The 24120-nt window shown below is 57.3% G+C and overlaps 8 protein-coding genes across 8 annotated transcripts; 4 read left to right on the top strand and 4 right to left on the bottom strand.

Annotated features, from left to right (window-relative positions):
- Window positions 1–3336: 3336 nt before the first annotated feature.
- F5144DRAFT_486627 (uncharacterized protein) lies at window positions 3337–4080 on the bottom strand (the record flags this gene model as incomplete). The annotated part of the gene is made up of 1 exon (XM_066785558.1): window positions 3337–4080. One exon carries the CDS (start codon window positions 4078–4080, stop codon window positions 3337–3339), a length of 744 nt encoding a protein of 247 aa, XP_066644104.1.
- A 1242-nt stretch (window positions 4081–5322) lies between these two features.
- F5144DRAFT_627944 (uncharacterized protein) lies at window positions 5323–6922 on the top strand (the record flags this gene model as incomplete). Its single annotated transcript, XM_066792313.1, has 5 exons — window positions 5323–5547; window positions 5600–5844; window positions 5896–5919; window positions 5970–6335; window positions 6424–6922. Exons 1-5 carry the CDS (start codon window positions 5401–5403, stop codon window positions 6920–6922), a joined length of 1281 nt encoding a protein of 426 aa, XP_066644103.1. The 5' UTR covers window positions 5323–5400.
- Window positions 6923–7253: 331 nt separating this feature from the next.
- F5144DRAFT_643928 (uncharacterized protein) lies at window positions 7254–8624 on the bottom strand (the record flags this gene model as incomplete). The annotated part of the gene is made up of 3 exons (XM_066792832.1): window positions 7254–8298; window positions 8412–8468; window positions 8530–8624. 3 exons carry the CDS (start codon window positions 8622–8624, stop codon window positions 7365–7367), a joined length of 1086 nt encoding a protein of 361 aa, XP_066644102.1. The 3' UTR covers window positions 7254–7364.
- A 732-nt stretch (window positions 8625–9356) lies between these two features.
- Window positions 9357–10291, bottom strand: F5144DRAFT_565508 (zinc-binding dehydrogenase-domain-containing protein). Its single transcript, XM_066788498.1, has 3 exons — window positions 10031–10291; window positions 9621–9980; window positions 9357–9572 (listed from the first exon to the last, which is right to left on the bottom strand). Exons 1-3 carry the CDS (start codon window positions 10274–10276, stop codon window positions 9507–9509), a joined length of 672 nt encoding a protein of 223 aa, XP_066644101.1. The 5' UTR covers window positions 10277–10291; the 3' UTR covers window positions 9357–9506.
- Window positions 10292–10989: 698 nt separating this feature from the next.
- On the bottom strand, window positions 10990–12877 carry F5144DRAFT_507787 (autophagy-related protein 17). Its single transcript, XM_066786494.1, has 2 exons — window positions 12286–12877; window positions 10990–12226 (listed from the first exon to the last, which is right to left on the bottom strand). Exons 1-2 carry the CDS (start codon window positions 12799–12801, stop codon window positions 11246–11248), a joined length of 1497 nt encoding a protein of 498 aa, XP_066644100.1. The 5' UTR covers window positions 12802–12877; the 3' UTR covers window positions 10990–11245.
- A 731-nt stretch (window positions 12878–13608) lies between these two features.
- F5144DRAFT_487449 (RIO1 family-domain-containing protein) lies at window positions 13609–15246 on the top strand (the record flags this gene model as incomplete). The annotated part of the gene is made up of 1 exon (XM_066785609.1): window positions 13609–15246. The coding sequence occupies one exon, from the start codon at window positions 13609–13611 to the stop codon at window positions 15244–15246; it is 1638 nt and encodes a 545-aa protein (XP_066644099.1).
- Window positions 15247–15878: 632 nt separating this feature from the next.
- On the top strand, window positions 15879–16848 carry F5144DRAFT_591148 (Endoribonuclease L-PSP/chorismate mutase-like protein; the record flags this gene model as incomplete). Its single annotated transcript, XM_066790230.1, has 4 exons — window positions 15879–15914; window positions 16009–16169; window positions 16410–16453; window positions 16529–16848. 4 exons carry the CDS (start codon window positions 15879–15881, stop codon window positions 16846–16848), a joined length of 561 nt encoding a protein of 186 aa, XP_066644098.1.
- Window positions 16849–18777: 1929 nt separating this feature from the next.
- F5144DRAFT_591146 (major facilitator superfamily domain-containing protein) lies at window positions 18778–24074 on the top strand (the record flags this gene model as incomplete). The annotated part of the gene is made up of 9 exons (XM_066790229.1): window positions 18778–19668; window positions 19717–19804; window positions 19882–20692; window positions 21370–21973; window positions 22037–22132; window positions 22235–22645; window positions 22899–22929; window positions 23502–23644; window positions 23712–24074. 9 exons carry the CDS (start codon window positions 18778–18780, stop codon window positions 24072–24074), a joined length of 3438 nt encoding a protein of 1145 aa, XP_066644097.1.
- Window positions 24075–24120: the final 46 nt, after the last annotated feature.

Raw genomic sequence — 24120 nt, 5'->3', positions numbered from 1 at the left:
GCTTGCTTCCTGTAGGCTGTTTCTCCAAGCCCTCGTCCGTGCTTCGCGCGTTGTTCTGGCAAGGTCCTTGAGCCTTTCGCTGAGCTCCTCCCAACAGTACTCTGCCCTAGTCTCCTTCGCCAACCTCTCGGCTCTCCTGGCCTCCCGGGCGGCCTGCTGCACCTCCACAGTCCACCAGGGAGAGCTGTAGCCGCAGCTCGCCTTCTTCCGTGGAGTGCTTTCCCCCGCGACCCAGGTGAGCCACTCAACCAGGCTATCGAAAGCTTTGTCAAGACCCTCGACTGTCCGGGTCCTGGCCGGTAGTCCGTCCGGTCCCGGGTCCGTGAGCCCCATGGCCTTGCATAGCAACGCTGCTTCAGCCTTCACCCTCTCTCTGTCCATCTTGTTCCAGGCCCAGCCGTCCGGCTGGGTTGGCTTCGGCCCCAGCCTCCCCTCGACCTCGAGCACCTGTGGGTAGTGGTCTGACTTTCCGCGACACTCCTCCCCGTAGTATGTTGTCTGGAGGTTTCCCGAGGCCCAGAAGTGGTCTATAGTTGACGGACGGCCCCGCTGTCGCCCCTGAGGGGCTCGTGTTGTTGCTCCCCTTGGGGTCCTGATGGTGAGGTCCCACAGGAGACCCAGCTGCAGTAGGTCTTCAGACTCCCTGTCGTAGCGCCCGAAATCGTCCCACAGTGGGTGCTTCAAGTTGAAGTCACCTGCCAGAACCACCGGGTGGCTTGGCCTTGGCCGCCCTTGCAGGGCTCTCGGTACGTTCTCGCCGCCGGGAGGGTTGTATATGGACCAAAGCTCCAATCCGGGGTCTTCCCTTCCGAGGTCCGCCTCTGGGAACCACACGCGGCACCAATTCTCCGTGGCTTCGGAGTCCCACTGCCTGATTTCAAATCTTTTGCTTACATATATCGCTGCCCGCCCCTCGAGTTTGTGTACCAGGTGGTATCTGCTGCTCCGGGGGCAGTATGTAGACTCCGTCGCCTTATTAATCCACGGTTCTTGCACAGCCAAGAGGTCGTATTTGGCCTCTTCCAGCAACACTTCCAGTGTTTGCTTGATTCCTTCGGTGTTCCAGAGTAAAATTTTAATTTTCATCGCCTGCGACGGTGATCGAGTCCATCGTAGTGTCCCCCTCGGGGTCGCGTTGGTTCGGAGTAGCAGTGACCGCAGGGTTGGCGGCGACGGCAGGCGTTGGTCCGGTAGCCGGTTCGGGCGCCCGGGGCGGCGGAGCGGCGGTGTAGACACCGTTGACTACCGGGTTTGCGAACTGCACCCTCGGAGCCTCGAAGTTGATCCTGGTCTGCTGGGGGTCTAAGAGAGCCTGACGTTGGGCCGCAGCCGCATTCGTCGGTCTTCCTCTCAACCTCTTCCTGCCTACCACCTGATAGCTGTCGTCGCCCCTCTCCTCGCCCTCGAAGTTAAACGCGGGAGCGCTCGTAGGGGCCGTGCTGGCAGAGTTCGCCGCTGCGGTCTCATAAGTCCGTGGCCGGTACTGGTAGGCCTCCTTGGCCTTGGCGAGGGTCCTCGACTTCTCCGGGCACTCTCCTGACCACGCCGGATGCCTTCCTCCGCAGGCCGGGCATCGGAGCGGAATTTCGTTTTTGTGAGTAGGGCACTGGTTCTCGCCGTCCCTGCCGCCCTCTCCATGGGCTTTCGTCCCGCAGCGCGGGCACAATGGGGTAGCCTTGCAATGATGTTGTGTGTGTCCCCACTTCCAGCACTTGTAGCACTGTGTTGGGCTGAGGGCAGCCCAGTAAGGCTCGCAGTCCAGTAGTTGAGCCTTCCAGATCACTCCCTCGTCGCACGCCTTGCGTGCTTCCTCCTGGGAGGTTAAAGCAACCAGCACTGTTGCCCGGGTCGCCTCCCTGTGTCTCGGCACTCTGAACTTCACTTTATCGACTGTGTGGAGGCCTGTTTGTTTCCCGAATTCCTCCTCGGTGACCCCCTGGAGGTCCTTCTTCCACACGCCCTTTAGCAGGACTGCAAAGGTTCTCTTGCTCTCCTGGGCCTGCTCTCCGAAAGCCTCCTTGATCCAGTTGGTGTTCATCGAGTGCCAATCTCTCGCGCCTGCGTTCTGGAATGTGACGATTGTATCGCCGCTGGGGAGCCTTCGGGCCGCAACTGCTCCCTTCTTGATAGACACCCGGTTGATGGCCTGGATGGTTTCTTGCGGGGTGCGTTTGGCGAGATCGGCTGGCATTCCTCTGCCTCTGACTAGAATCTCCTTGTTTATGCGGGTCGGCACTATCTTTGTCGGCGTGTTAGGCTGCGGCTGAGAGGGGGCAGCTCCATGAGCGGCCACTGCGGCCCAGGATCCTCTGTCCTGGGCTCCGGTTCCGTTGACGGCTGCCTTCATTTCCTCGGCCACCACCTTGCGGAGGTTGGCAAGCGAGATGTTTCCGGTCTGTGACTGAGACGCGTTGTGCACCTTCCGGACGGCTGCTAGCAGGTCCTGTCCCATGCCTCTGGCTGTCCCTTTCTTCTCGGGGTCTGCTAGTCCCACCAGCTCGTCAACCATCTTCTTGATAACCTCTATGTCGGAGGGTGGGGGTGAGAGGGGCGGGGTGGGGGGCAAGTGTCGGGACTGCTCTAGCCCACTTCTTCCCCTTTGGACTGGGGCAGTAGGGCCGGCCATCCCGCCTCCACTCAGGGGTTCAGGGGGGCGTGGTCGTCTGGGTAACTGTGGGTGGGTCGGGTAGCTCGTGGGTCCGTGCGTGGGCGATAGAGATTTCCAGGGCGACTGCGTGTCCCGGATCGCCCTTCTTTCCACGCCTACTGCGGCCGCGCTGCGGATTGCACGTCGGTGCACGTGGTGTGGCTAGATAGGGCTTTGCGAGAGCTTTCGATCAACGCAAGCTTTGGGACTTTTGGGGCCGAAATTCAAGGACGTTCGCTCCCTCAAAAATTAGAGTCTCTATTCCTGGATATACAATTACCCTTCTTTGAGTATATAGGATACGCTTTGCTCTCAACATCCCCTCCGATAGTAACACCAGTCGATGATACTTACTATACAGAGAGGGCAATGCCTGAATTGTTTGTTTCCATACTGCCGATGTACTTCGAGCTATTGGGCCGTACCCTTCTCCATCTACACCACGCCTCATTGGGCACTGTGTGTTGAAAGCAATTAGATTGTGTGTTATTAAGCCAGACTCTTCCGTTGTCTTTACTCACTCATATCTACAAGGACTCTTGGTATCAACGTAGTCTCCAGTGAAGTTGCATTACACTTCAACCTGCAAGCAACGGTAGCAGTTCTCATGGATCTATTGCTTGCCCATTGACTCGCAGAAATCCCAAGCGAAGAACACCCGAAAGCTAAACGAGCATCAAGTTCAATTATCAGACATCTACATCCAGCCGCCGATTAAAAAGCCATAACTTGAAGTCCATCGCATCAACTCGCCCCTTATCGCACATATATCTTCTCCTTACTTTCACAATTCGTAATTCTTCCGACAATTCGCGACAAAGGTATTCCCTATGCCATCGGTGTGAATTCTGAGCGTACCCCATGCCTCTTGTTTCGTTGAGAAACCTTTGAACCGCGTAGTCGACTGGAAGTTGCTCTCCGGGAGGGAGGCGCTTGATCGCTCTCGTCATGTTGCTTAATTTTTCTCTGCGGGTGGCCAGGCTCCGCTCTTTGGCCTGCCTTCTTTGCTTCTCCTGTTCTTCGCGCCTTTCCCAGCATGGTCCGCAGAACGAAGTAAAGTTGTAGCCTCGCATACCCTTCCGGTCGTGAGTCGAATCGGCGGACTGGTGCACAGTGGGGTTGACTTTACAGATATCGCAGAAAGGTCTCCTTGCGCTTTCCCTGCATTCGCTGCAATCGCAAGGGCCACCGAAGTCGCAGCTGCTCCTGCCTGGCGCGCTGGCGTGAAACCATCTGGGTATGAAGTTGGATCTGGGCGAGACAGCCGTGCGCATGTTGTCTCGCTGGTGTACTGCTAAACTAGGCCGGCTCCCCGAGAAAAAGATCGATGCTCCCTTTTGTCCTCGTAGTGGCAGTTGAAACCCTCCACGCCCTGCGATGGCTTTGCCACTGGTTCCAAAACCCCTTCTGAGTAACAGAGCTAAGGTAGCCATCGAAAATTCGGGAAATTTCGCGGTTCTAGACTTCTGAGGAGTGATTGAGGGTAACAAATAACCGCTTTCTAATGCTTGCTCGGGATGGTCGACTAGAAGAGACTCAGGCGCTCTTCAAGCGGTTGCTCCTTGGATTGCTGGTTTTCTTGAGAGAGCACTCAAAAGGACGCGACTGTTCGAAAGAAGAGTGTTGTTGGAGTTTTAGTCAGGCGCACATCGATAAGGCTCTCAGCAATGCCTAGCACGACTGAAATGTCAGAAGGGCTCTATCAGCGACCGAACGGAAGTGAAAACAGTTGGCAACGATACAGTAAGATTGTAAGAAACTGAAAGTCGAACTAAGTTGGCCCGGGACGAGGAAAACATACCTGAAGGAATGGCAAACCAGGGAACACGTTCGCATAACCGATCTAGGGAGTTTACTTAATCGATCCCAAGTGAGTTGTTGAGAAGAGGTGACCAGCTCCCGCAGAGTGGATTAACTGGTAGGTACAGCGACCCCAGTGTACCGCGATCAAATAGCATGCACTTGGGACAGAAATGAGGGACCAAATTCGGGCCCGTGCGCGGAGTGAATTACCTCATAGGACGCGTTAGAAAACGGAAGTCTCGACGGCAACAGTGTCGACACATGAGTTACAGTTCACTTACAGGTCCCGGTCGGCGTCCTACGAGATGACCAGCCGAGATGCAAAGACAAAGGCCCCAAACGATCTAAAATTGGGGATATTGTGGCAACGGTAGATAAGTTAACTCTGGTTAGGTACTGGCTTTTGACTTTCAGGCAATCCATCAACACTCCAGAGTCACCAGGACCAGCCAACACTCGACCGACAACACTCCTCCCCAACTATGACGCATCCCGACAGGTTTTCATGGGCAGACCAATCGCGAGAGGCAGTTACCTAAACCTACGTACCGTCACATTCAAAATCCCGAATCCATGGAACGTGGCAGGCGACGGGAACTGCCGAGGCCAACAGCAAGCCGACATCTCAGCCACCACGCAGCAATAGCTTCTTTCAGCCGCACGACATTGCCGACGCGAGCCTAGATTGTTCTGGCCACGCCGAAACATTGCACGCGCTTCTTGTTTTCCAAGCAATTGGTGCCTATAGCTGAGCTGGCAGTGCCCAAAGAGGCTTGGGTTGTTTCGCCTTTGGCTGCCTCCAGTGAGGAGAGAGTAGGTACCTAGGACTGTAGGCAAATAAAAGCCATGTCTGCGCCCAGCCCAAGCAGCCCAGGCCATGCCCATTTTCCCCGCCCATCTATCCTAAACCTTCACTGAGAGCAGAAGCCACCGTGGTACGTGTAATCACCATGGCAGCAACTGTCTTTGGCGCGCCCATCGCGGCTATAGCGACTCCAGTTTCGACCGTCTTCAACCCCCAGGGACCATTTCCACGATACGTCCGGCGGTTTGAAAATAGCACCCTCACAACGACTGCGCGAGGATCAGATTGTGCTGTACGCTCGAGCCTGTTTCAACAATCAGAATGCCGCTAATGGCCTGTCGCAGAAGTTCAACGGCTTTAAGACATGCAGCTCGAACGGCGACTACGGTAGCTGTCTCTTGAGCAGCAAAGCGGACTTTTGCAACTGCAACAATGGGATACAGTACCTCGACTGCGTCTCCGAAGCGATTGCCGCGTCGACTTGTGTTGGAGCCGTGGGCGTTCCAGACTGGGATGCCTACGAGCGTTCGTGGTTTCAGTCTTCATGCCCAACACCGCCGAGCTCTGTCATGACCCAACTCCCCCAGCCGTACGTCTTCTCACACATGGTTTGCGGAACCTGGAGGCTAACGTGACCTAGCACATCGATCCAAGTTGATCTTCAGTAAGTGTCACTCAACTAGCCAGCCCTAGTGGTGTCACTAACACGCGCAGAACCATCATCAGTATCATCCCCTCCGGGCCCATCTCTCAACCGCCCCGTCCCACCGCCACCGCCACCTACCGTGACGGCGGCGAGCTCCTTGCAGGCGACTGCCAGTCAACGTCCTACACGCTGCTGAACGGCGGCGACATGGTTCTCTACGCTGCCCTCGTTGGGTGCAACAGCGACAGACCCCAATGCTGCCCGTGGAACGTCACGAGCGACGCTTCCCTGGACAGCCCCGACTCCGGCGGCGAGGACAACCAAGCGGCCGCGATACAGGCAGGCGATTTCCCGGTTCCAGCCGGGAACGTAAAGGACAGTCTATCCCGGTGCCCGCAGGACTACTACTCCGTCTCAGGACAATGCTGCCCCAAGTACGTCCCTCCCCCACCCCTTCCACCCACACCACAACCACCCCCCCCTCTCCCCGCCCACTCCCTCCTGACTAACACCCCACCCCAGCGGCTACTACAAATTCACGCGCGAAATCGCCTCCCGCACCCCCTGCATCAGCACCCTCGCCGGCCGTGCCACCCCACCCCCCCTCACCGTCGGCCTGGCCGCCAACCCCACCGACACCACGCTCCCCACCTCCGCCGTCGTCAACCTCGCCTGGGCCATGGGCTTCGACGTCGACGGCGAGCCGGCCCCCGCGCTGTCGCGGGGCGCCGTCGTCGGCATCGGGGTTGGGTCCGGGGTGGTGGCGGTGACGGTGATTGCGGCGGTGGTGTGGTTTGTGCTGAGGTGGCGGCGGGGGAGGAGGGCGGCGGCGCCGGGGGGGATGGGGAAGGATGATGGGGGGGCGGGGCAGGGTGTGGCGTACACGCCGGGGTATCATGCGCCGCAGGAGGGGTTGGGGGCGCCGGCGGAGGTGAAGCCGGGGGGTGTGGTTGCGGGGGCGGAGTGGGATGGGCGGTATGGGTATCCGGTGCCGGTGCAGAGTGGGGGGTATCGGGCGTGATGGGGTGGTTGGGGAGGTGGTGTTGTGGGATGGAGTATTCATGGTCAAATCAGCAGGGTTGGGTAAGGTTGGCGTTCGAGCAACCCAAAGACACGGCTCACGCGTCGTAACTTTTGTATGTATGGGAGTAAAGTGTTGGGTGTAGATACGGCCTCACGATCATTTTCTCGCCTGTTATCCCGCTTCGTGAGAGCTACCTGCACATTTCTCATTGAGACCTCGGTGGTAGTCAAACCCGTATTGCTAGGTAGTGATAGAAATAATGTTATATTCAGGATTCACAAAGAAGAAAGCGAGGAGCGGGATAGGTTGTTAGAAACCAACTCTAAGTCACGGGGTAAGTAACCAAGATGGCCCAGTCTTATGTAGCGGGCGCAAAAAAAAGAGAACCAAGTCCAACTCCCCTCTCAACCCTGCTTGTTTCTGCAGCCAGGTCCCAGACCTATTCCTCCATCACGTCACCTATCACAACGTCCTCAAAAACATCCTCAAAAACGTCCTCAGAACTGTCATCAGAACCATCACCACCACCGTCACCACCCTCCTCACCCACCGCACGAGGCCGACCATCCACCCGCGTCCCCCCAGCCCTCCCCCCTCCAAACCCACCACCACCACCACCCCTCCCACTCCCACTCCCACTCCCACTCCCACTCCCACTCCCACTCCCACTCCCACTCCCACTCCCACTCCCACTCCTACTCCCATTTCTCCCACCATCCCCCCCGACCCTAAATCTCCCCACCCTCACCCTCCCCGCATCCCACGTCGCAATCCTCACCCCATGCACGCCAAACTCCCGCCGGAGCCGCGCCTGCGCGACCGCAAACGCAATCTCGACCGCGTCTTCCGCCCCGACCCCCAGGCCCAGGCGCCGCCGCCCCTCGTCGTCTTCGTCCGCCGCGCGCTCGAGTTGTCGGGCTACGTGCGCGTAGAAGAAGCGCGCTTCGGTCAGGGTCATGGTCGAGGCGCGGGGGTGGTAGGGGGGGAGGGTACTAGAGTTGTTGGGGTTGGGGGTGGAGGGTTCAAGTTCTTGGTGGGGGGTGGTGGTGAAATGGTGGTGGTTCTGGTGCTGTGGCTGGGGCTGTTGTTGGGGGGTTGGCGGTGTCGATGTTGGTCCTTCTCCCGCTGTTGTTCCCACTGTCGAGGCTGGGGTGAGGGAGAAGGGGGCGGGGGTGTGGAAGGTCGGGGTTTGGGGTTCCGCTGGAACTCTGGGCGTGGGCGTAGGCGTGGATGTGAGGAACTGTCTTTTCCATAAAGGCTCACTTTTTCCGCGGCTAGATTCAGAGGGCCAAGCTGTTGGCGTTGGTTGGGTGAAGAGACCAACCGAGGGTGTGTTGGGTGACCGCGAGGAAAGTCGCGGGGCGCCGGCGATACTAAGTTGGGTCTGTTAGCGGATACTCGTCCTGGACGGTTAGGAACATTGAAGTGTATAAATGGCAATCGGGGCCCGGCGGTAACTCTGCTCTTCAACAAATAATGTACTTACGCTTCTGCTCTCGCCGCTGCGGGTGTGAGATGGAATCCTTGCATGGCAGCACCCCTGCTATTATCCAAGTTAGCAAACGATATGATACCTCTGAAGATGAGAGTGGATTATGCCTCACATATTGCGTTCGTTGAACTTGCTGGGGTCAGTCTTAACTGTCTGATCGTCGTCGTCCTCGATCTCCACCACTTCCATCATGTTAAAAGTGGGCATTTTCGCGCTGGGTGGTTTCCTTTTGCCTGGAAGAAGGAAGTGACGGAACGAAGGTAGTAGGCCACAGACAATTGTCCTGGAAGGTTGATGAAGATGGAAGCAAAGTGGCGATGGTGACTGACAAGTAGGTAAGTGGAATAAGTAATAAACCCCGAGCAGAAGGCCGTGACTCAAGTAAAGGCGACAATCACGTGGCCAGCCTGAACAATCGTGCTGTGTGAAGAACAGTTCAGGCGAAGTGTAGGTAGTATTGGCGTTTGCTGGGAGTCACAGAAGTTGTTCTAGATTGGTTACGACCTGGTGCCTTAGGGTTCTAAACATAGCCCTCCATGCCAGATATTCCCACACTGTAGCGCCACTTAGCGTTAAACCAAATGTGCATTGAACATAGGAGAGAAGCGGACTTGTTGAAGTGATATTTAGTCCGGTTGCTCTCGTTTGCCTCCAAATGTGTTGATCTGATAATCATTTCCTTGAACCTACAATCCCAGACCTGAGATATGAACATATTCGAGTAATTGTCCGTTCCAAGGTAACTTGTGAAGTGGCCATGTGGTGAGGCACGCTAGAAACAGGTTAGAGGTGATTCTGATGTCCGTACCAGGAATGGGAAGAAAAATTCGTCAAGTGAAATGTACAGCTTACATTGTTTGGAAGCAATGCTTGATTCAGGACCTAGGACGTAGTGTTTGGGCATATAGGGAGCAACCAGACCAAACCGGCTATAGAATACTTGGATTTGTATCGTTATTGACCTTGTAGAATTAGGGTTGTGTAGATTAATACTTGTACATGAATAGCAACCAATTCCTTGGAATCAATGTCCTTCCACCAATACTACCTTATTCTCAGTGACAGGAAGAGCACGGGTTGGCTAGAATCTCAACTATTATCGACTTCCACGACCACTTTTCCTTTGGCCCTTCCGGTCGCGAGTCTCTCGTATGCCTGTTCAATGTTAGCGTGCCTTCAGCCCAACCCAAAAGCCTGACGCACCTCAATCGCCTCCTCCATGGGGAACACCGAGTCAATGACTGCTTGCTTGATAATTCCCTGCTCGACAAACGCCGCGGCCTCCCTAGCCGTTTCGCCGGACGCACTGAGGAGGAAAAGTTCGTAGCCCCGCGGTGTTCCGCCCAGGAGGCACGGCCTCAGCTTGTTTCTGATGAACGGCACCACGCCCTGCGACCAGCCGCCCACAATGTTGATGAACTTGCCCTCTGGCTTGAGGTATCTCGGCGAGTGCGTGTAGAGGGCCTGGCTGCCAACGCAATCCAGCACCGCGTCGAAGTGCTGTTCTCCAAACGTCTCGGCGAGGTGATCCTCGAGGGGGTTATGCACCCGGTAATCAACCACCTGCCCCGTCAGTCTTCCCCAGCTTAAATCTCACGCCCTTAATAACTTACCTCATCGACCCCCAAACCCTTCACCAAACCCTCGCTCGCCCCCGAACAAACACCCACCACCACCTCAGCACCCATCCCCTTACAAATCTGCACCAACACCGACCCAACCCCGCCACTCGCCCCATTCACCAACACTCTCATCCCCTTCATCCCTTCACCCTTCCCAACCCCATCACCACCACCCCCATTCACATCCCCAACCACCCTCCTCGCCATCGCACACGCCGTCTGTCCCGCAATGCCCATCACCCCGACCGCCTCCCTCCCCCCCCAACCCCTTGGCACCCTCGCCACCAGCCCCCAATGCATCAGCACCCACCCCGCCAGCACCCCCTCACCAACCGCAACCCCCGCCAACCCCACCGCCCCCCCAACCCTCACCCCCTCCACCAACCCCCCCTCCCCGGGCTCCCCCCCTTCATATCCCCCCCGGGGCACGCCCCCACCCACAGCAACCACCACCCCCACAAAATCCAGCCCCGGCACGGGCGCCCGACGGAAGGGCAGCCAAGCGGGCAGTAGGCGTAGGCAGACGAGGTCGGCCGGGTTGAGGGCGACGTGGGTGATGCGGAGGAGGAGGTGGGGGGAGTTGGGGGGGAGGGGGAGGGAGAGATGGGGGGGGAGCGGGTGGGTGGGGTGGAAGGTGAGGGCTTGGCGGGGGTGGCCGTGGGAGGTGGCGGACCAGAGGGGGTGGGTTGGGGGGAGGGTTGGGGGGGTGGTGGTGGTGGTGGTGGTTGTGGTGGGTGCGGGTGAGGGTTTGCGCTTGGTGGTGGTTGGGGAAGGCATTTTGGGGGAGGTATTTTCGGTTGTGGTTGGTGTGTGGTTGGGGGATAATTGAGGCCTGGGGCGTGAGGTAAGAGGTGGGCGTTCTCGTTGTTGTGGTTGAGGTCGTGGTGTGTTGTTGATGAGATGCAGCTGGAGAGATTTAGGTGGGCCCGCACGGCGGTGTGGATCTGCCGCAATCTCCAGGCGGCCCGAGAGGTGTGCCGGATGATCACCCCGAAAAGTCAACCTGCTCCCAGCAGTGAAATAAAAGTCAAAGGTGCAGAGCCAGTAGAAACATAGCGTCATATCAGTATTCCAAAATATAATACACCGCAGCCGTCCAGCCCAGCCTTGTCCCGCTGGGTATGCCCAAGGAAGTACTCCAAAACCAACGCCGCTAGCCCGCCCGCCCATAATAATAACAGTAATGATGAACACCCAAACACTCGATCACCGCACTGGTGCCTTGCCCGTAGACGGCCTCGCCACCGTGGGCGTGACCAACTCGTCTTGCGACTGGGAAGCAGCCCCGCCCCCCTGGACTGGCGCCAGCTCCCATCGCTGCAACGGGTTGTTCATACCCACCCAGAGATCCGTCGGTAGGAACTCTCCGACTTCCTGCCGGAAGTACTCCCGCTGCTTCCGATCTGCTTCGACGAGGTTGTCCACATTCTCCTTCGCCTTGCGCAGCGTGTTGCGGATCTTGTTCTCTACGCCCCGCCGCCTCTCCGCCTCCAGCATCAGACTGCTGTAAGCCCTCGCGTACCCTTCGTAAAACACCTTGAGCCCATCCATTTCCTGGAGCTTTGCATAAATGATATCCTTCTCTGCCTCCCAGCGCTGCTCGAACTCGTGCTCGGCGGCTATATAGCTTTGCAGCCGCGCCCCGATATCGTCCAGCACCTCGAAGGCACCGAGCGTGGCCGCCCACGTGCCCCCAATCCGGCCGGCTTGCTCTTTGAGCGTGTCAAAATCCTGTTCTGCCTGCTGCAGCACCGCCTGGATCTCGGCCACGACCTCATCCACCTCGGGCGCGTCTTCCATGACCACTTGTACAATCTCCACCAGCTCCTGCGGGTCCATCGGTTCCAGCTCGGTGAGGTGCGATTCTTGTTCTGTTATAAAGCCGGATATCGATACGGGCTCGCCGTCGTCTGTAGCTTCGGCAGCGCGGCGGCGTGCGAGGGCCGCGCCGCCTTCGGTTGCGCGGACTGCTTTGGCGCACATGTCGAAATGGTTTGTAAGGGACGCCAGGTGCTGTGCCATCGCCTCGGAGTGGTCGGCGAGAGCGGCAAGCAGGTGGGGTATCGGCTGGTAGGCGGCGGATGAGGAGGGCGAGTCGGTCGAGGGTGCGGCGGCTGTGCTCTTGTTGAGCAATCGGAGGTCGTTGTCGAAACGCAAGAGGTCGCCGTCGTAGGATGTTTGGGCGGCCTGCACCACAACGGTCAACGAATGCTGTTGCGACCGACGGCCGTTCGAGGGCGACTCACCTGCAGTTCGGCGATGCTCCCTTTCAGGGTGTCGCGCATCGCCTCGACGCTGTCCACGTCGGCAAAATCTATCAAGAATTTCCCTTCCTCGCCTTGTGGGCGAAACATGGGGTCGACTCGCGTCTCCCGCAGCATCCGCATCGTGTTCTCGAGCTTCTCGTTGGAGACGTCGAGCGCGTGGATGAGCCTCCCAAACTCGCGCCGGGCGCGTTTGTGTGCATGCTCCATCCCCCGCCGGAGCTTTTGCAACACGCGCACCTCATCATCGATAAGCCGGCGCAGAAAGCCTGTCTGGGCACTCAGCACAACCGATTCCTCGTGCATTTGGCGGGCGTTCGTCGACAAGTCGTTGGCGCGCAGCACGAGAGCCATGGAGGAGAGCGATTGCTTGGCGGCCAACAGGTGCTGGACCAAGACTTCAACGGGGACATCTTCGGCGTGAAACCCGGGGGAAGGAGGGTCATGGTATGATGTCGGTCGGGAGCGAGGCTCGCCGGATGAGGTTGGCCTAGACATTGCAGCTTGCGCAGTCTCAAGTGCAGATGTTAGGAGGAACCTCCATCGGCTTGAACGGCAGCCCTGCCTGTGCCTGGAGGAACCCTTGCACTTCAGCCTTGCCGGCAGGGACAGCCGCTCCACAAGCCAAGCACGGCTCCCAGGTTCAACAGCCCCACCTTTTCTCTTCTGCGGGTCCGACTGCGCGGCTCACTTTGATAGATAGACCTCTGAAATTGAAATATCAACTATCGCCTAACGACGTTTAGGCGATTGCCTACCATAGGTGCTCACCCATCTTACATGCTACGCTCATACGGCTGAAAGTTTCATCATCCATGAGGTGATAATAGATTTCGACTCCGAGATGCCGCCAGAATGCCCTAGAAGTTAGAACACCTACGCACCTACACTTTGTCGCCTAAACGCCGTTAGACAAGTGATCGCCTGGGCGACCGCCTAGGCGCCCACCTACCCCCCGCGACGCGCTCAGACTGCGATCATCCATGTGATCATAAAAGATCGACCCCAAGATGTCTCTAGACTTCTATAGACATCTACGCACCTACACACGTACACTTCTTCTTGATGTCCGAGCACACTATGAGTCACTGAAGAGGTCCGTGAATTTTTTACGGCGTTTAAATAGGGAGCTCCCCCCGCGGAATTCCCGAACTCTTTCCTCAACTTTTTGTCGTCTCATCTGCCCAAGTTCTGTTCTATCGACTCTTGAGCTGAACTTGGACGCAGTTTCCCAAACCAGTTAGCGCCTTTTTCAATCACTTGATAAGATAAGCCCCTCGGCACCCCACCAAAAATTAATTCAAGATGGCTATCTGGTGCTCCAACGATGACAAGCGGCTGCGGACTCAGTTGCGTCACCGTCAAAATCTCGCAAACCAAGGACGGCTCACCAGAAAGCCCCAGTTCAAGACCGGCTTCAAGCTCAATATGGCCATGGCAGCCGATCACCCTCACCACGATGATGACAACGACCTCGACGACGTCTTCAATTCGGCCGATGAGCTGGACAATGATTTTGTAGACGATCCTTCTTTTGATCTCGTGTCCTACAACCGCCAACCTCAGGTCCACAATCCCACCTCCCAGGTTACCACTGGCGCTCCTGCTTCCCACGCCCAGAAGCCGACGGCAAACACCTTTGCGAGTGTCGATGACCAGGTCGCTGCGCTCTCCAAGCATGCCGCCAAGATCCGTCTCGACGATGTCAAGCAGACCCAGGAGCGTGACAAGGACAAGGCCGACCGTGCCACCGCGGAGCTGGTGCTCGACCAGCGCACTCGCATGATCCTGCTCCAGATGATCAACCGCGGCGTAGTCAGTGAGATTCACGGTGCCATCAGCACAGGCAAGGAAGCCAATGTCTACGGCGCCGTGCTCTATCACGACTTCAACAGCCTCCCCATCCAACGCGCCATCAAGATTTACAAGACAGCTATCCTAGTCTTCAAGGACCGCGAGCGCTACATTGCCGGTGAGCACCGCTTCAAGGGCGGTTCCGAAAAGGGAAACCACCGCAAGATGGTCCAGCTCTGGGCCGAAAAGGAGTTCCGCAACCTCCGCCGCCTACACGCCGCTGGTATCGCTTGCCCAGAGCCACTCATGCTTAAGCTCCACGTGCTGGTGATGGGGTTCCTGGGCGACAAGCGGGGCTACGCCTTCCCACGTCTGCGGGACGCCCGCCTCACGGGCGATGACGTCGACGAGCAGTGGCACAACCTTTACATCCAGCTGCTGGGCATCATGCGCCGCCTCTACCAGGTCTGCAACCTCGTCCACGCCGATCTGAGCGAGTACAACATCCTGTACAATGACAACAAGCTCTACATCATCGACGTCTCCCAGTCCGTCGAGCACGATCACCCGCACTCGCTCTCATTTCTCCGCATGGACATTAAGAACGTGGGCGATTTCTTCCGCCGCAAGGGCGTCGACACCCTATCAGACCGCGCCATCTTCAACTTCATCACAGCCCGAGAGGGACCTGTGGATGGCCCGTTGCTGATCGAGGCGATTAACCATCTCTACGAGGTCCGTCCCACCGTTGCTGAGACAGACGACGCTATCGCTGAGGTGGAGGTCGACAACGAGGTCTTCCGCAACCAGTTCATTCCGCAGACCCTGGACGAGGTGTATGACATCGAGCAGGAGCTCGACAAGCCAGTGGATTCACTGGTGTACAAGCACATGCTGGCGCGCCAAGTCGTCCTCGACGGCAAGCCCAGCGAGGAGGAGTTGCAGGACTCGGAGGAAGGGACAGACGGCAACGAAGAATGGGTGCACTTCGAGAAGGGTGTGCCGAGGGGGAAGAAGCACGAGGACAAGGACGAGAAGCGGCAGCACAAGATGGCCGTGAAGGAGGAGAAGCGGGAGAAGCGCAAGGAGAAGATCCCGAAGGCGGTCAAGAAGAGGCTCGTGAATGCCACGTCGAAGGGGAAGAGATGAGCAGCGGCGGCTTTTGGATTTTGTTATTGATGGTATCAAGTATCAACAGCGGGGCATAACCGGATGATGAGAGCTAACTGCTCCGGGAGGCTCATGTGGCAGCAGCGTTTCGCCTTTGGGTGTAACCTCTGCGTCTGACTTCCCTGCGCAGGTCTGAGCAAGCTGCAGGCTTGCGATGACGACCAAAGAGAGCACTGACGGTTGGGGCCGAGCGAGTCATTGGTTTGTTCATGTTTTTAAGTAGCCATACGGAGATGATCCTGGTATGGCGGAGCGGAACATCCACGGAGACTTGTTGCATGTACATATTTGCGAGTTAGCTCGATAGTAATGGACTGTAGTTACCTAACTTCAGGCACATCGCCTTCTTACATACGTCCTGCGTATACTATATACCATCGTACTTTGTTCTGATGACGCGTCGCGAAGACACCTAAGCTAGATTGCCCATCGTGTTAATACTAGCCTTTTTGAATACTGGCAATTGGACAGTGGCGTAAGCTTGATCAGGAAGCCTAGATTAGAGTGCCATAGGCGTGTTCGGGTCTTTAGGGTCTCGGGCAGAATCAAACCGAGAATGCCATTATGTGTGTTCCATTGGGGCAGTGGTCTGCAGTGTCTTTGTCATCAAGATGGACTACCCGGAGCAACTCCAGTCCCGGGCCGAAGTTCAGCCTTGCACGGAGGAATTACAATGCAGCTAAGACACGATCGACCCGCCGGCGCTGGTAGTGCAGATAAGCGAGCGCCTCATAAGTCGAGAAAACACCAGTGCCTGCGCTCGCCAAGGAGGCATATCCTCCGCTTCTGGGGCTGTTGATTCCTAACACAACATCCGAGCGAGCAAATCAGGAGGGAGGCAAGACAGGGACGAGGAGTTCCGCTAAAATTTGTGGATTTGATGAGGGCAGTGGTGATCTTCGGTCCATAACGATTATATAAAGACAGGCCGTTTCTCCATGATGTCGGGCGGTGGAAAGCGCCCAGGTACCTCTTTGAATCTGGTAGCTTTTATCTCTCCTCGACCACCTCATCATTCATTCTTAACCTCACCACCAAACACACCCGACCCGTACCACACCCTCACCGCCCACAATGTCCACCCCCAAATACTTTGACTACTCCCCCTTCACCCGCATCCTCTCCGAAAAGTACGACTACAGCCAAGCCGTCCGCATTGGCGACCGAATCGAGTGCTCCGGCCAAGGTACCTACCCTCCCCCCTTTCCACCCAAACCCAAACCCCCCATCAACTAACCACCCTCCCCTCCCGCGCAATTAGGCGGCTGGGATCCCACCACCGGCGCCATCTCCGCCTCCCTCACCGCCGAGATCGAGCAAGCCTTTGCCAACGTCGACGCGTGCCTGCGGGCGGCGGGCGGGAAAGGGTGGGGACAGGTGTACAAGGTCAACCTGTACACGACCGAGCTGAGCGAGGAGATGTTCACGGCGTGGGCGGCGAGCATGCACAAGTGGGCCGGGGAGACGCACCGTCCGCTGATGACGGGGGTGGCGGTGGCGGGGCTGGGCGTGCCGGGGATGAGGGTCGAGGTGGAGGTTGTGGCGTATCTTGGGGGGGAGGAGGACGAGGGGGAGAAATAGGTGGGTTGGCTTGGGAAAGGTAGCTTCAATGGTTTAGGCTGGGTTAGATTGTAGGAGGAAGGTTGTGTAGGTCCATTATTGCGGGGATGGGAGCTAGAAAATGGAATGTGTGATACATTCGGAGATGCGGAAAAGACAAATTTTAATTCCCCAGACCTTCAATCCCTTCCAGTTCCCATTCTCAGCTCTGCCGCGCGAAGAACTGTGGCTCGCCTCCTCCGGGGGCTAGAATCTCCAGTAAGGCGATCGTTTGACCGAACATCTCGTAATCCTCGCGTGGAAACATGAACAATTTCTCATACAACACCGTTGTATGCTGGAGTTTAAGCCGGAGAACGGTGATGTACCCCAACAGGTAAACCCACAGTATTGGGAAAACACTTCGACCGCGTGGCGCCCAACCCCGGGCTACTAGGTAGTCACGCTGGGCAGGTAGCCCTCCTGTGAAGCCAGCCTGCAAGTGACTGCAAAGCTAGGGCCGCGATTTCCGACGCCGTCAACTGGTTGTTGCGCTATGGCCTTCGCCCGCCGTTGCCTATCTAGTCCGGTAATTAAGTCACCACGCTCTGTGTGGATGTCTTTATTGATGCAAGTAAACCGTTGTAGATTCAGCTTCGAACCTACCGAATCTACGCTCGTGATATGCCGCTTGTGAAAGTAGGTACCTGATGATTTGTCATCTGTCTGGCTCAGTATCATAAATGTATCTCATTCTCGTCCAATCGTGCTAGTAGGTTAAATAGGTACCTAGACTGGGAGCCGTGCCTAGACTTTGTAAACTTGAGAAAACAACAGTCTAAACCACAGCATTTGTTGCATGGGCCCGGTGCAATGGCTACCTCATAGGCAGCCGTGGTGTGCAACCCAAGAAATGCTGTGTAACCAGCAGTTGCACGGCAGTGACAGCGCACATCGCGGCTGTTGAGTTAATGGGTGCTACTCTGTATCGTAAGAACCCGCCCGCCCGGATAGGCTACAGCCGGTACCATGTGCCTGGTTGGTGCTTTCAGCCTCCAGGCTGTACATGGCGCCCGCGAGCGATGTGATACCGCTGAATCATGTCATGCTGGGTTCTGGATGCCTCGTCAACACACAACTGCGTGGGTTGGTATCTGTGGTTGAGGCAAATCAGCATTGGCTTTCTTGGGGGAGGTAAGCTATTTCCGAAATAAAAACCGAGTTAGAAATCAGGCGGTGTGTTATGCCTAAACCAATATCCCGAATGGAGCATTGGAGCTTGCTGCGGGCTTCCGCCGTGTTACTGTGGGCTTGATTCTCCCACTAACCTGCCGCCTGCAGACAGGCCCATTTTCTTATTCATCTCGAGTGTAAAGGAGATAAATCAAGCTCAAGGCTGCTGCTCCGATCTTTACGTGATTCGGTGGGAGGTGATGACGTGCTCACGGTCACAAAAAAGGAAGGCACACACTGCTGCACGAGGGCTACTTGAATCCTCCTCGGCACTGCGCAACTTCCCAAAGGCGCGAGGGCCACTGCCATTTCTAATCTGCCATTCTCTTTCGGTTAGCCTCAGGTTAAAGCCCCTTCCTCTTTAACTAACGTAGCACCCGACCCGCTGTCCGGGCCTGTCCTCTTGGACCCCTTTCCGCTAGCTCCAGTTTCAACGGCTTCCAGGTTCAGGAGTTACCCTGCTATCTCCGGTCCGGCAATATCGGCACGCGAACTTTTGTGAATGTCTCCGTGTGCAGGCGTGCAGGCTGCTGACCCCAATGCAACGCTGATCGCTCCCAACCCTTGCTCCCCACGCCATCCTCGGGTTCTCGACATTCCCGTTCCTGTTCCCGCTTGTGCCAGAAAAACTCCAGAACGCCCCCCGCTTGGCTTTTCTTGGCTTCAACGGCCAACTTCGGCTTGCAGCACGACGAACCCGGACGCCGGTTTCAACAACACAGCATCCTGTCGTCTGAGATGGCGGAAAACGGGAAACGCCAGAGCCGGGAAGGGGACGACACAAACATGGAGAAGGTCGAGAAAAAGCGCGAGCAATCGCTGTCGGATTCAAGCTCTACGGCGGGATCCGTCCATGTAGCAAAGGTTGACAAAGAGAGCGCTGTCGCCGACAGTGAGCACGACCAATCTGGGTCAACACATCCCGACGGCGGCTTCAGCTCCTCGGATTTTGACACCGAAGAGGCCAAGGTCGCCGTCCCCGGCCACGATCTCGATGTCGAGCTCGCGCAAGTGAGTTCGCCCTTCACCGCCACCATGACCCCTTGGTCCCTCTCCTCCATCCCCGAAGCAGACCACTCACCAAACCCCCAGCACCCCGGCGCCACGGCCGAGCTCTCGCGCAGCAACACGCGCAACAGCACCAGGTCGCGCATCTCGCGCATCATCTCGCGGAAGCGCACCGCCGAGCGCGAGCGCATCCCACACGCGCCCATCCCCCTGTCCAACCTCGACGAGGGCATCGTCGGCTGGGAATCGCAGGACGACCCGGCCATGCCGCTCAACTTCCCCTCCAGCAAGAAGTGGCTGATCGTCGGTCTGCTGTCGGGTATCACCCTGCTGACCCCGTTCGCCTCGTCCATCCTGGCGCCCGGCATCTCGACCCTCAGCAAGGAGTTCGGCAACACTAACCAGGTTATCGGCGCCATGACCGTCAGTGTCTACCTGCTGGGCTACGTCATTGGCCCCCTGTTCCTGGCCCCCCTGAGTGAGCTGTATGGCCGCCGCCCAGTGCTCGCCGTTGCGAACGTCTTTTTCTGCTTGTGGTTGATTGGGTGCGCGCTGGCGCCGTCGATTGAGTCGTTGATCGTGTTCCGCTTCTTTAGTGGCATTGGCGGATCAGGGTGTCTGGTATGTCTATTTGCTCTGTACCTCAGGGACCAGGACTAACCACGACAGACTCTTGGAGCGGGCGTCATCGCGGACGTGTTCAGGACCGACCAAAGAGGTTCTGCCATTGGCATGTACACTCTTGGGCCTCTAATCGGTACGTGCACATACCCATCCCCCCTTTGTTTACTGACCCCTTTTCGAGAGTTGCTTATACTGACTAACCCCTTTCAGGCCCGACGATTGGCCCCGTCCTCGGTAGCTGGCTCTCTCAGACCATCGGCTGGCGTTGGGACTTCTGGATCGTCTTCATCATCTCGGTCATCGTCGTCGGCCTGTTCGAGCTGTTCACCACCGAGACCAACCCGCGCATCCTGATCAAGCACAAGGTCGCGCGCCTGCAAAAGGAGCTCAACCGCCCCGACCTGCGCAGCTGCTACGAGACCCCCGGCGCCGAGAAGCAGACGCCAACCCAAACCCTCATCAACGGCCTCATCCGCCCGACTAAGATGCTCTTCCTGTCGCCGACCGTCTTCTTCATCTCGCTCTACCTCGCCTTCGCCTACGGCACGCTGTACCTGCTCTTCACCACGATCCCGACCGTCTTCCAGCAGACGTACGGTTGGAGCGTCGGCATCACGGGCCTGGTGTACATCTGCCTCGGCGTGGGCAACGTGAGCGGGTGGGCCGTCATCACGGCGACGTCGGACCGCGGCGTGGTCAAGCGCACCCGCGCCAACGGCGGCGTCTTCGAGCCCGAGATGCGCCTGCCCCTGAGCATCTACTTCAGCTTCCTCCTGCCCGTCACCTTCTTCTGGTACGGCTGGTCCACCTACTACCGTACCCACTGGATCGTGCCCGTCTTGGGTCTGTTTCCCTTTTCGTTTGGCGTCATTGGCATTTTCTTGCCGCTCATGACCTATCTGGTCGATTCCTTCCCGGTTTATGCCGCCTCGGCCATGGCCGCCAACACCGTCTTCCGCAGTCTGGTCGGTATGTTGCTGCCCCTGGCCGGGCCGTCCATGTACGCGAATCTTGGCCTGGGGTGGGGAAACTCGCTGCTGGGCTTTATCTGCGTGATTATGATCCCTGTGCCACTTTTACTGGTCAAGTATGGGGGGCGGTTAAGGAAGATGGGCTTGCAGTTATAAAATGGGAGGAGCGTATCATGGGTGGTAATACATGGCCGGGTAAAACCCAGGAAGAAAAAGGCCGGACCGGGTAAACATTGTAATGTTCAAAATACAGATCACGACGACTTACATAGATAATCTGCATCCTGATAGGTGCATGTTAGTATTTGTTCGCCTCCGCTGACTGACATCACGGCTGCTTGCCTCTCTACGTACGGTATGCCTCTGCGAATACGGCATGAGCCTGTGAGCTGAGCATGATCACGAACCTTGATTTAGGCGAAGATCTGCCCATCTGCCGTAGCCTTCATGAACGAACCACCCAGGTTGAAATTGTTTGCCCTTTCCCTTAGACAACAGCCATGACTCTGGGTCTTGCCGTCTAATGCCCGGAACAGTGAGTGTGGCAAATCGGCGGCAGGCACAAAGGCCACAAGCCATAAGCGGGCTCCCTCCACTTGGCTATCAAGGTAGCCAGGAACCCACCTCCAGGCTCCCAGGCAAGTTGGCCAGAACCCTTCCCTCCCATGCAAATATCACGTTATGAACAAACCATCACCATAAACCGACAACATACATCACAATCCAGCATGCAGCTTTCCCCGATATGGCGCTCGCTCCCGGACGATCTGGCCGAGCAGGTCTTCGCCCTCCACGTCAAGGCCCACTTCTTCACCGACCCGGCCTACACCTGGACCCAGCTCCGCCATCTCTCAGCACACCAGAAGCGCGTGGTCGAGCGCCGCTTCCAGGCCTACTGGCTCCCCAAGCTGAGCATCAGCCTGTATGCCAGCGCCTCGCACAGGTTCGACTATGGAATGGGGGAGGATACGCAGCAGGCTACTACCGCCACCACCAGCGTCGCTGATGATGGCAGCGTGGTGTTTGCCATGCAGCGGCAGGTCCACAATCCGCTGGCGGGTATCAGCCAGGACTTGGGGCTGGGCCGGTTCACGAGGAAGTACCTGCGCAAGGCGTGGGGCATGTACGATCCGGCGGCGTGCAGGAATATTACGGTGCGGCTGGGCGAGGGCGTGCTGAGTGGCGGGTGCCGGGGTGGGTACATCCTCAACGACACCCATCTTCCCGGGGTGGAGTTGTTGGAGGGTGGGGGGATTCGGTTTGACTGGAAGGGGGCCATCGATGAGCTGCTTCGTGAAGAAATGTACATGCGGAAGGCGGGGGAGAAAATGGTATGTCTTGTTCTTTGGATCGGATGCTTGAAGCTGAGTTAACTAACCCTTTTGTCCTTACAGTTCAACGACGCTTGCGATGAGTGGCTTGCCAGCAATCCCCAGGACCTCCCTGGTACCGACAAAGAGAGACACGGATCCCCACCCCTGAACATCCAGGTTAGACTCTGGCGGTCCCACGTCCAGGCAGCCCGCCGTGTTGCGGCCCTCAATCACCGCGTGGCCAAGTCCCTCGGGACAACGAGGCCGATACAGCTCAAGTTTCGGGTGACGTCCAAGTGGCTGCATGACCAGGAGCCGGACGGCGCACCCATCAACACGGTCCGGCGCTGGCTGTTTGTTGCCTGCCCTCGGGAGCAACCACCCGACATCTTTGAGGTGGCCGAGGTTGAAGAGTCGGTTGTGCCGATGATGCAGATATTTCAAACATGGCTTCGGCAGCAGCCATGTGCGGCCGAGAATGACCTAGGGGAGGTTGCCCGTGACGATATAGTTATGGCCCACACAATTATCGATTTGTATCGTAAAGAGTTCGCCTGGCGCGCCTGGATCAGATACTCCAAGAGGGATGAGCAGGACGATCAGCAGCTGGACGAAGATACAGATGACGAGTTTATGGATTACGAACAGAACTGGACCGGACCGCAGGCGCTTTTGCTAGGCGACGAGAAGGTTAGGTGGGTTAAGTCAATTTGGTGATAGACAGAAGAGCTTAAAGATGGTTGGCCTACGATAGTGTCTGGATACTGGGGGGCAGGGAATGTTACTTACCTGGGTAGGCAGCAATAGTAAGATGCAAGATTTTATCCATAGCCTTTAAAAGTGGCTTTCGGCTTTGTTGGTCCACGAGAGCTGGCGGTTTATGACCTCTGCTCAGCGATCTTGAAGCCTCAGGGCCCATCTCTTAGACTCCAATTTTTCACAGCTGCCAATAAACATCAGCGAGCCACCAAAACGTAGCACAGAGTAGCAGTAGATGGGAAGAGAACCGTCGGTACCTTACAGGGAGTCTATCTATGCTGCCGTGCTGTTCCTGTCGGATGGGCATGGCATAGTTTACCAGATCATTAAATTAGAACAAAAATGAAACGAAGGGGTCTGAGGGAGATCCGAAGAGAATAGGCACTGTGCATAGGCTTGGGAAAGAGCGTGCTTGTAGGTGCTCAACAGTGCACTTTTCAACTCCTACCCCATCCCCGCACAGTCCCCACTTTCGGCCTTCCGCATTTTGGCACCCCAACTCATCGCTTGCATCAACACAGAGTTGACGACTTCCACCTCGGGCATACTATATCGAGAATCACAACTAAGCGGAGCATAGTTCTAATTTACACCGCTGCATGCAATCCAACCGCACCATGGATCGGGATGCAAATTCAGTCGACAACCTCCTAGGTCAGTCAATTGCAGTGGCTGTTGCCGTTTTGTGTTCTCCCGAGTCCCGCCTTGTTGTGAACACTCCTCTGAATATCATCACCCCACCCCAAGCCCATCCTCTACGGAAGTACCCACCCGCTGACCCCAACAGAGAGGAAAAACATACTCATCGCCGAAATCATGACCTCATTTCGCGACCTAGTCAACCATGCCGCCGCCCCGGTTGACAGCACAGCCTCGACGGGCCAAACCGCCTACAGCAGCCTAGCCATGGGCACCAAAATGAGCAGCATAGTGCGTCCCTCACCTGCATCCCACCCCCTCCAGCCCCAGCTAACCGCGCCCAACCCACCGGGCACAGATAAAATCAACCGAAGACCTCCTCTCCCTAACGCGCAAGATCCGCGAGCTCTGGCTGATCGGCGCGCTCAAGCCGCCCGGCGCGCAGGACGCCGCGGCCGAGCAGGCCATGCAGCAGGACGCCGAGCAGGTCTTTGCCATGCTCAACGCCCTCCGCGACCGCCAGCGCCAGGGCATGCTGCAGCAGGCTGCCGGCGGCGGCTTCGCCTACGAGCAGGGCGCCGTCGACGGGCCCGCCCCGCCGCTGCAGCAGGCCCAGTCCGAGGGCGGGGGATCCCAGGGCCCCGCGCAGGCGTCGTTGAGCGGTAGTAACGGCCAGGTGCAGCAACAACCCACTGGCGTGCCGTCAGTGCAGCAACTTTAGGCGAGCGGCTCTCCCCATCCCGATCTGGGCGGGGCGAACCCGTGGA

The sequence above is a fragment of the Chaetomium tenue genome (assembly GCF_020726465.1).
Source record: "Chaetomium tenue strain MPI-SDFR-AT-0079 chromosome Unknown F5144scaffold_3, whole genome shotgun sequence".
Classification (NCBI taxonomy): Eukaryota; Fungi; Ascomycota; class Sordariomycetes; order Sordariales; family Chaetomiaceae; genus Chaetomium; species Chaetomium tenue.
The sequence above is the reverse complement of the archived record's forward strand: the minus strand, read 5'-3'. Positions and strand labels throughout refer to the sequence as shown.

Excerpts from the sequence above, each read along its gene's own strand:
- F5144DRAFT_507787 (XM_066786494.1), bottom strand. The coding sequence starts at position 12,801 with ATGTCTAGGCCAACCTCATCCGGCGAGCCTCGCTCCCGACCGACATCA. Across the intron at positions 12,227-12,285 it reads GGAGCATCGCCGAACTGCAG|GCCGCCCAAACATCCTACGA; the intron begins GTGAGTCGCCCT and ends GTTGTGGTGCAG.
- F5144DRAFT_565508 (XM_066788498.1), bottom strand. The coding sequence starts at position 10,276 with ATGGGCATTGCGGGACAGACGGCGTGTGCGATGGCGAGGAGGGTGGTT. Across the intron at positions 9,981-10,030 it reads AGGGTTTGGGGGTCGATGAG|GTGGTTGATTACCGGGTGCA; the intron begins GTAAGTTATTAA and ends CTGACGGGGCAG. Across the intron at positions 9,573-9,620 it reads CCATGGAGGAGGCGATTGAG|GCATACGAGAGACTCGCGAC; the intron begins GTGCGTCAGGCT and ends AACATTGAACAG.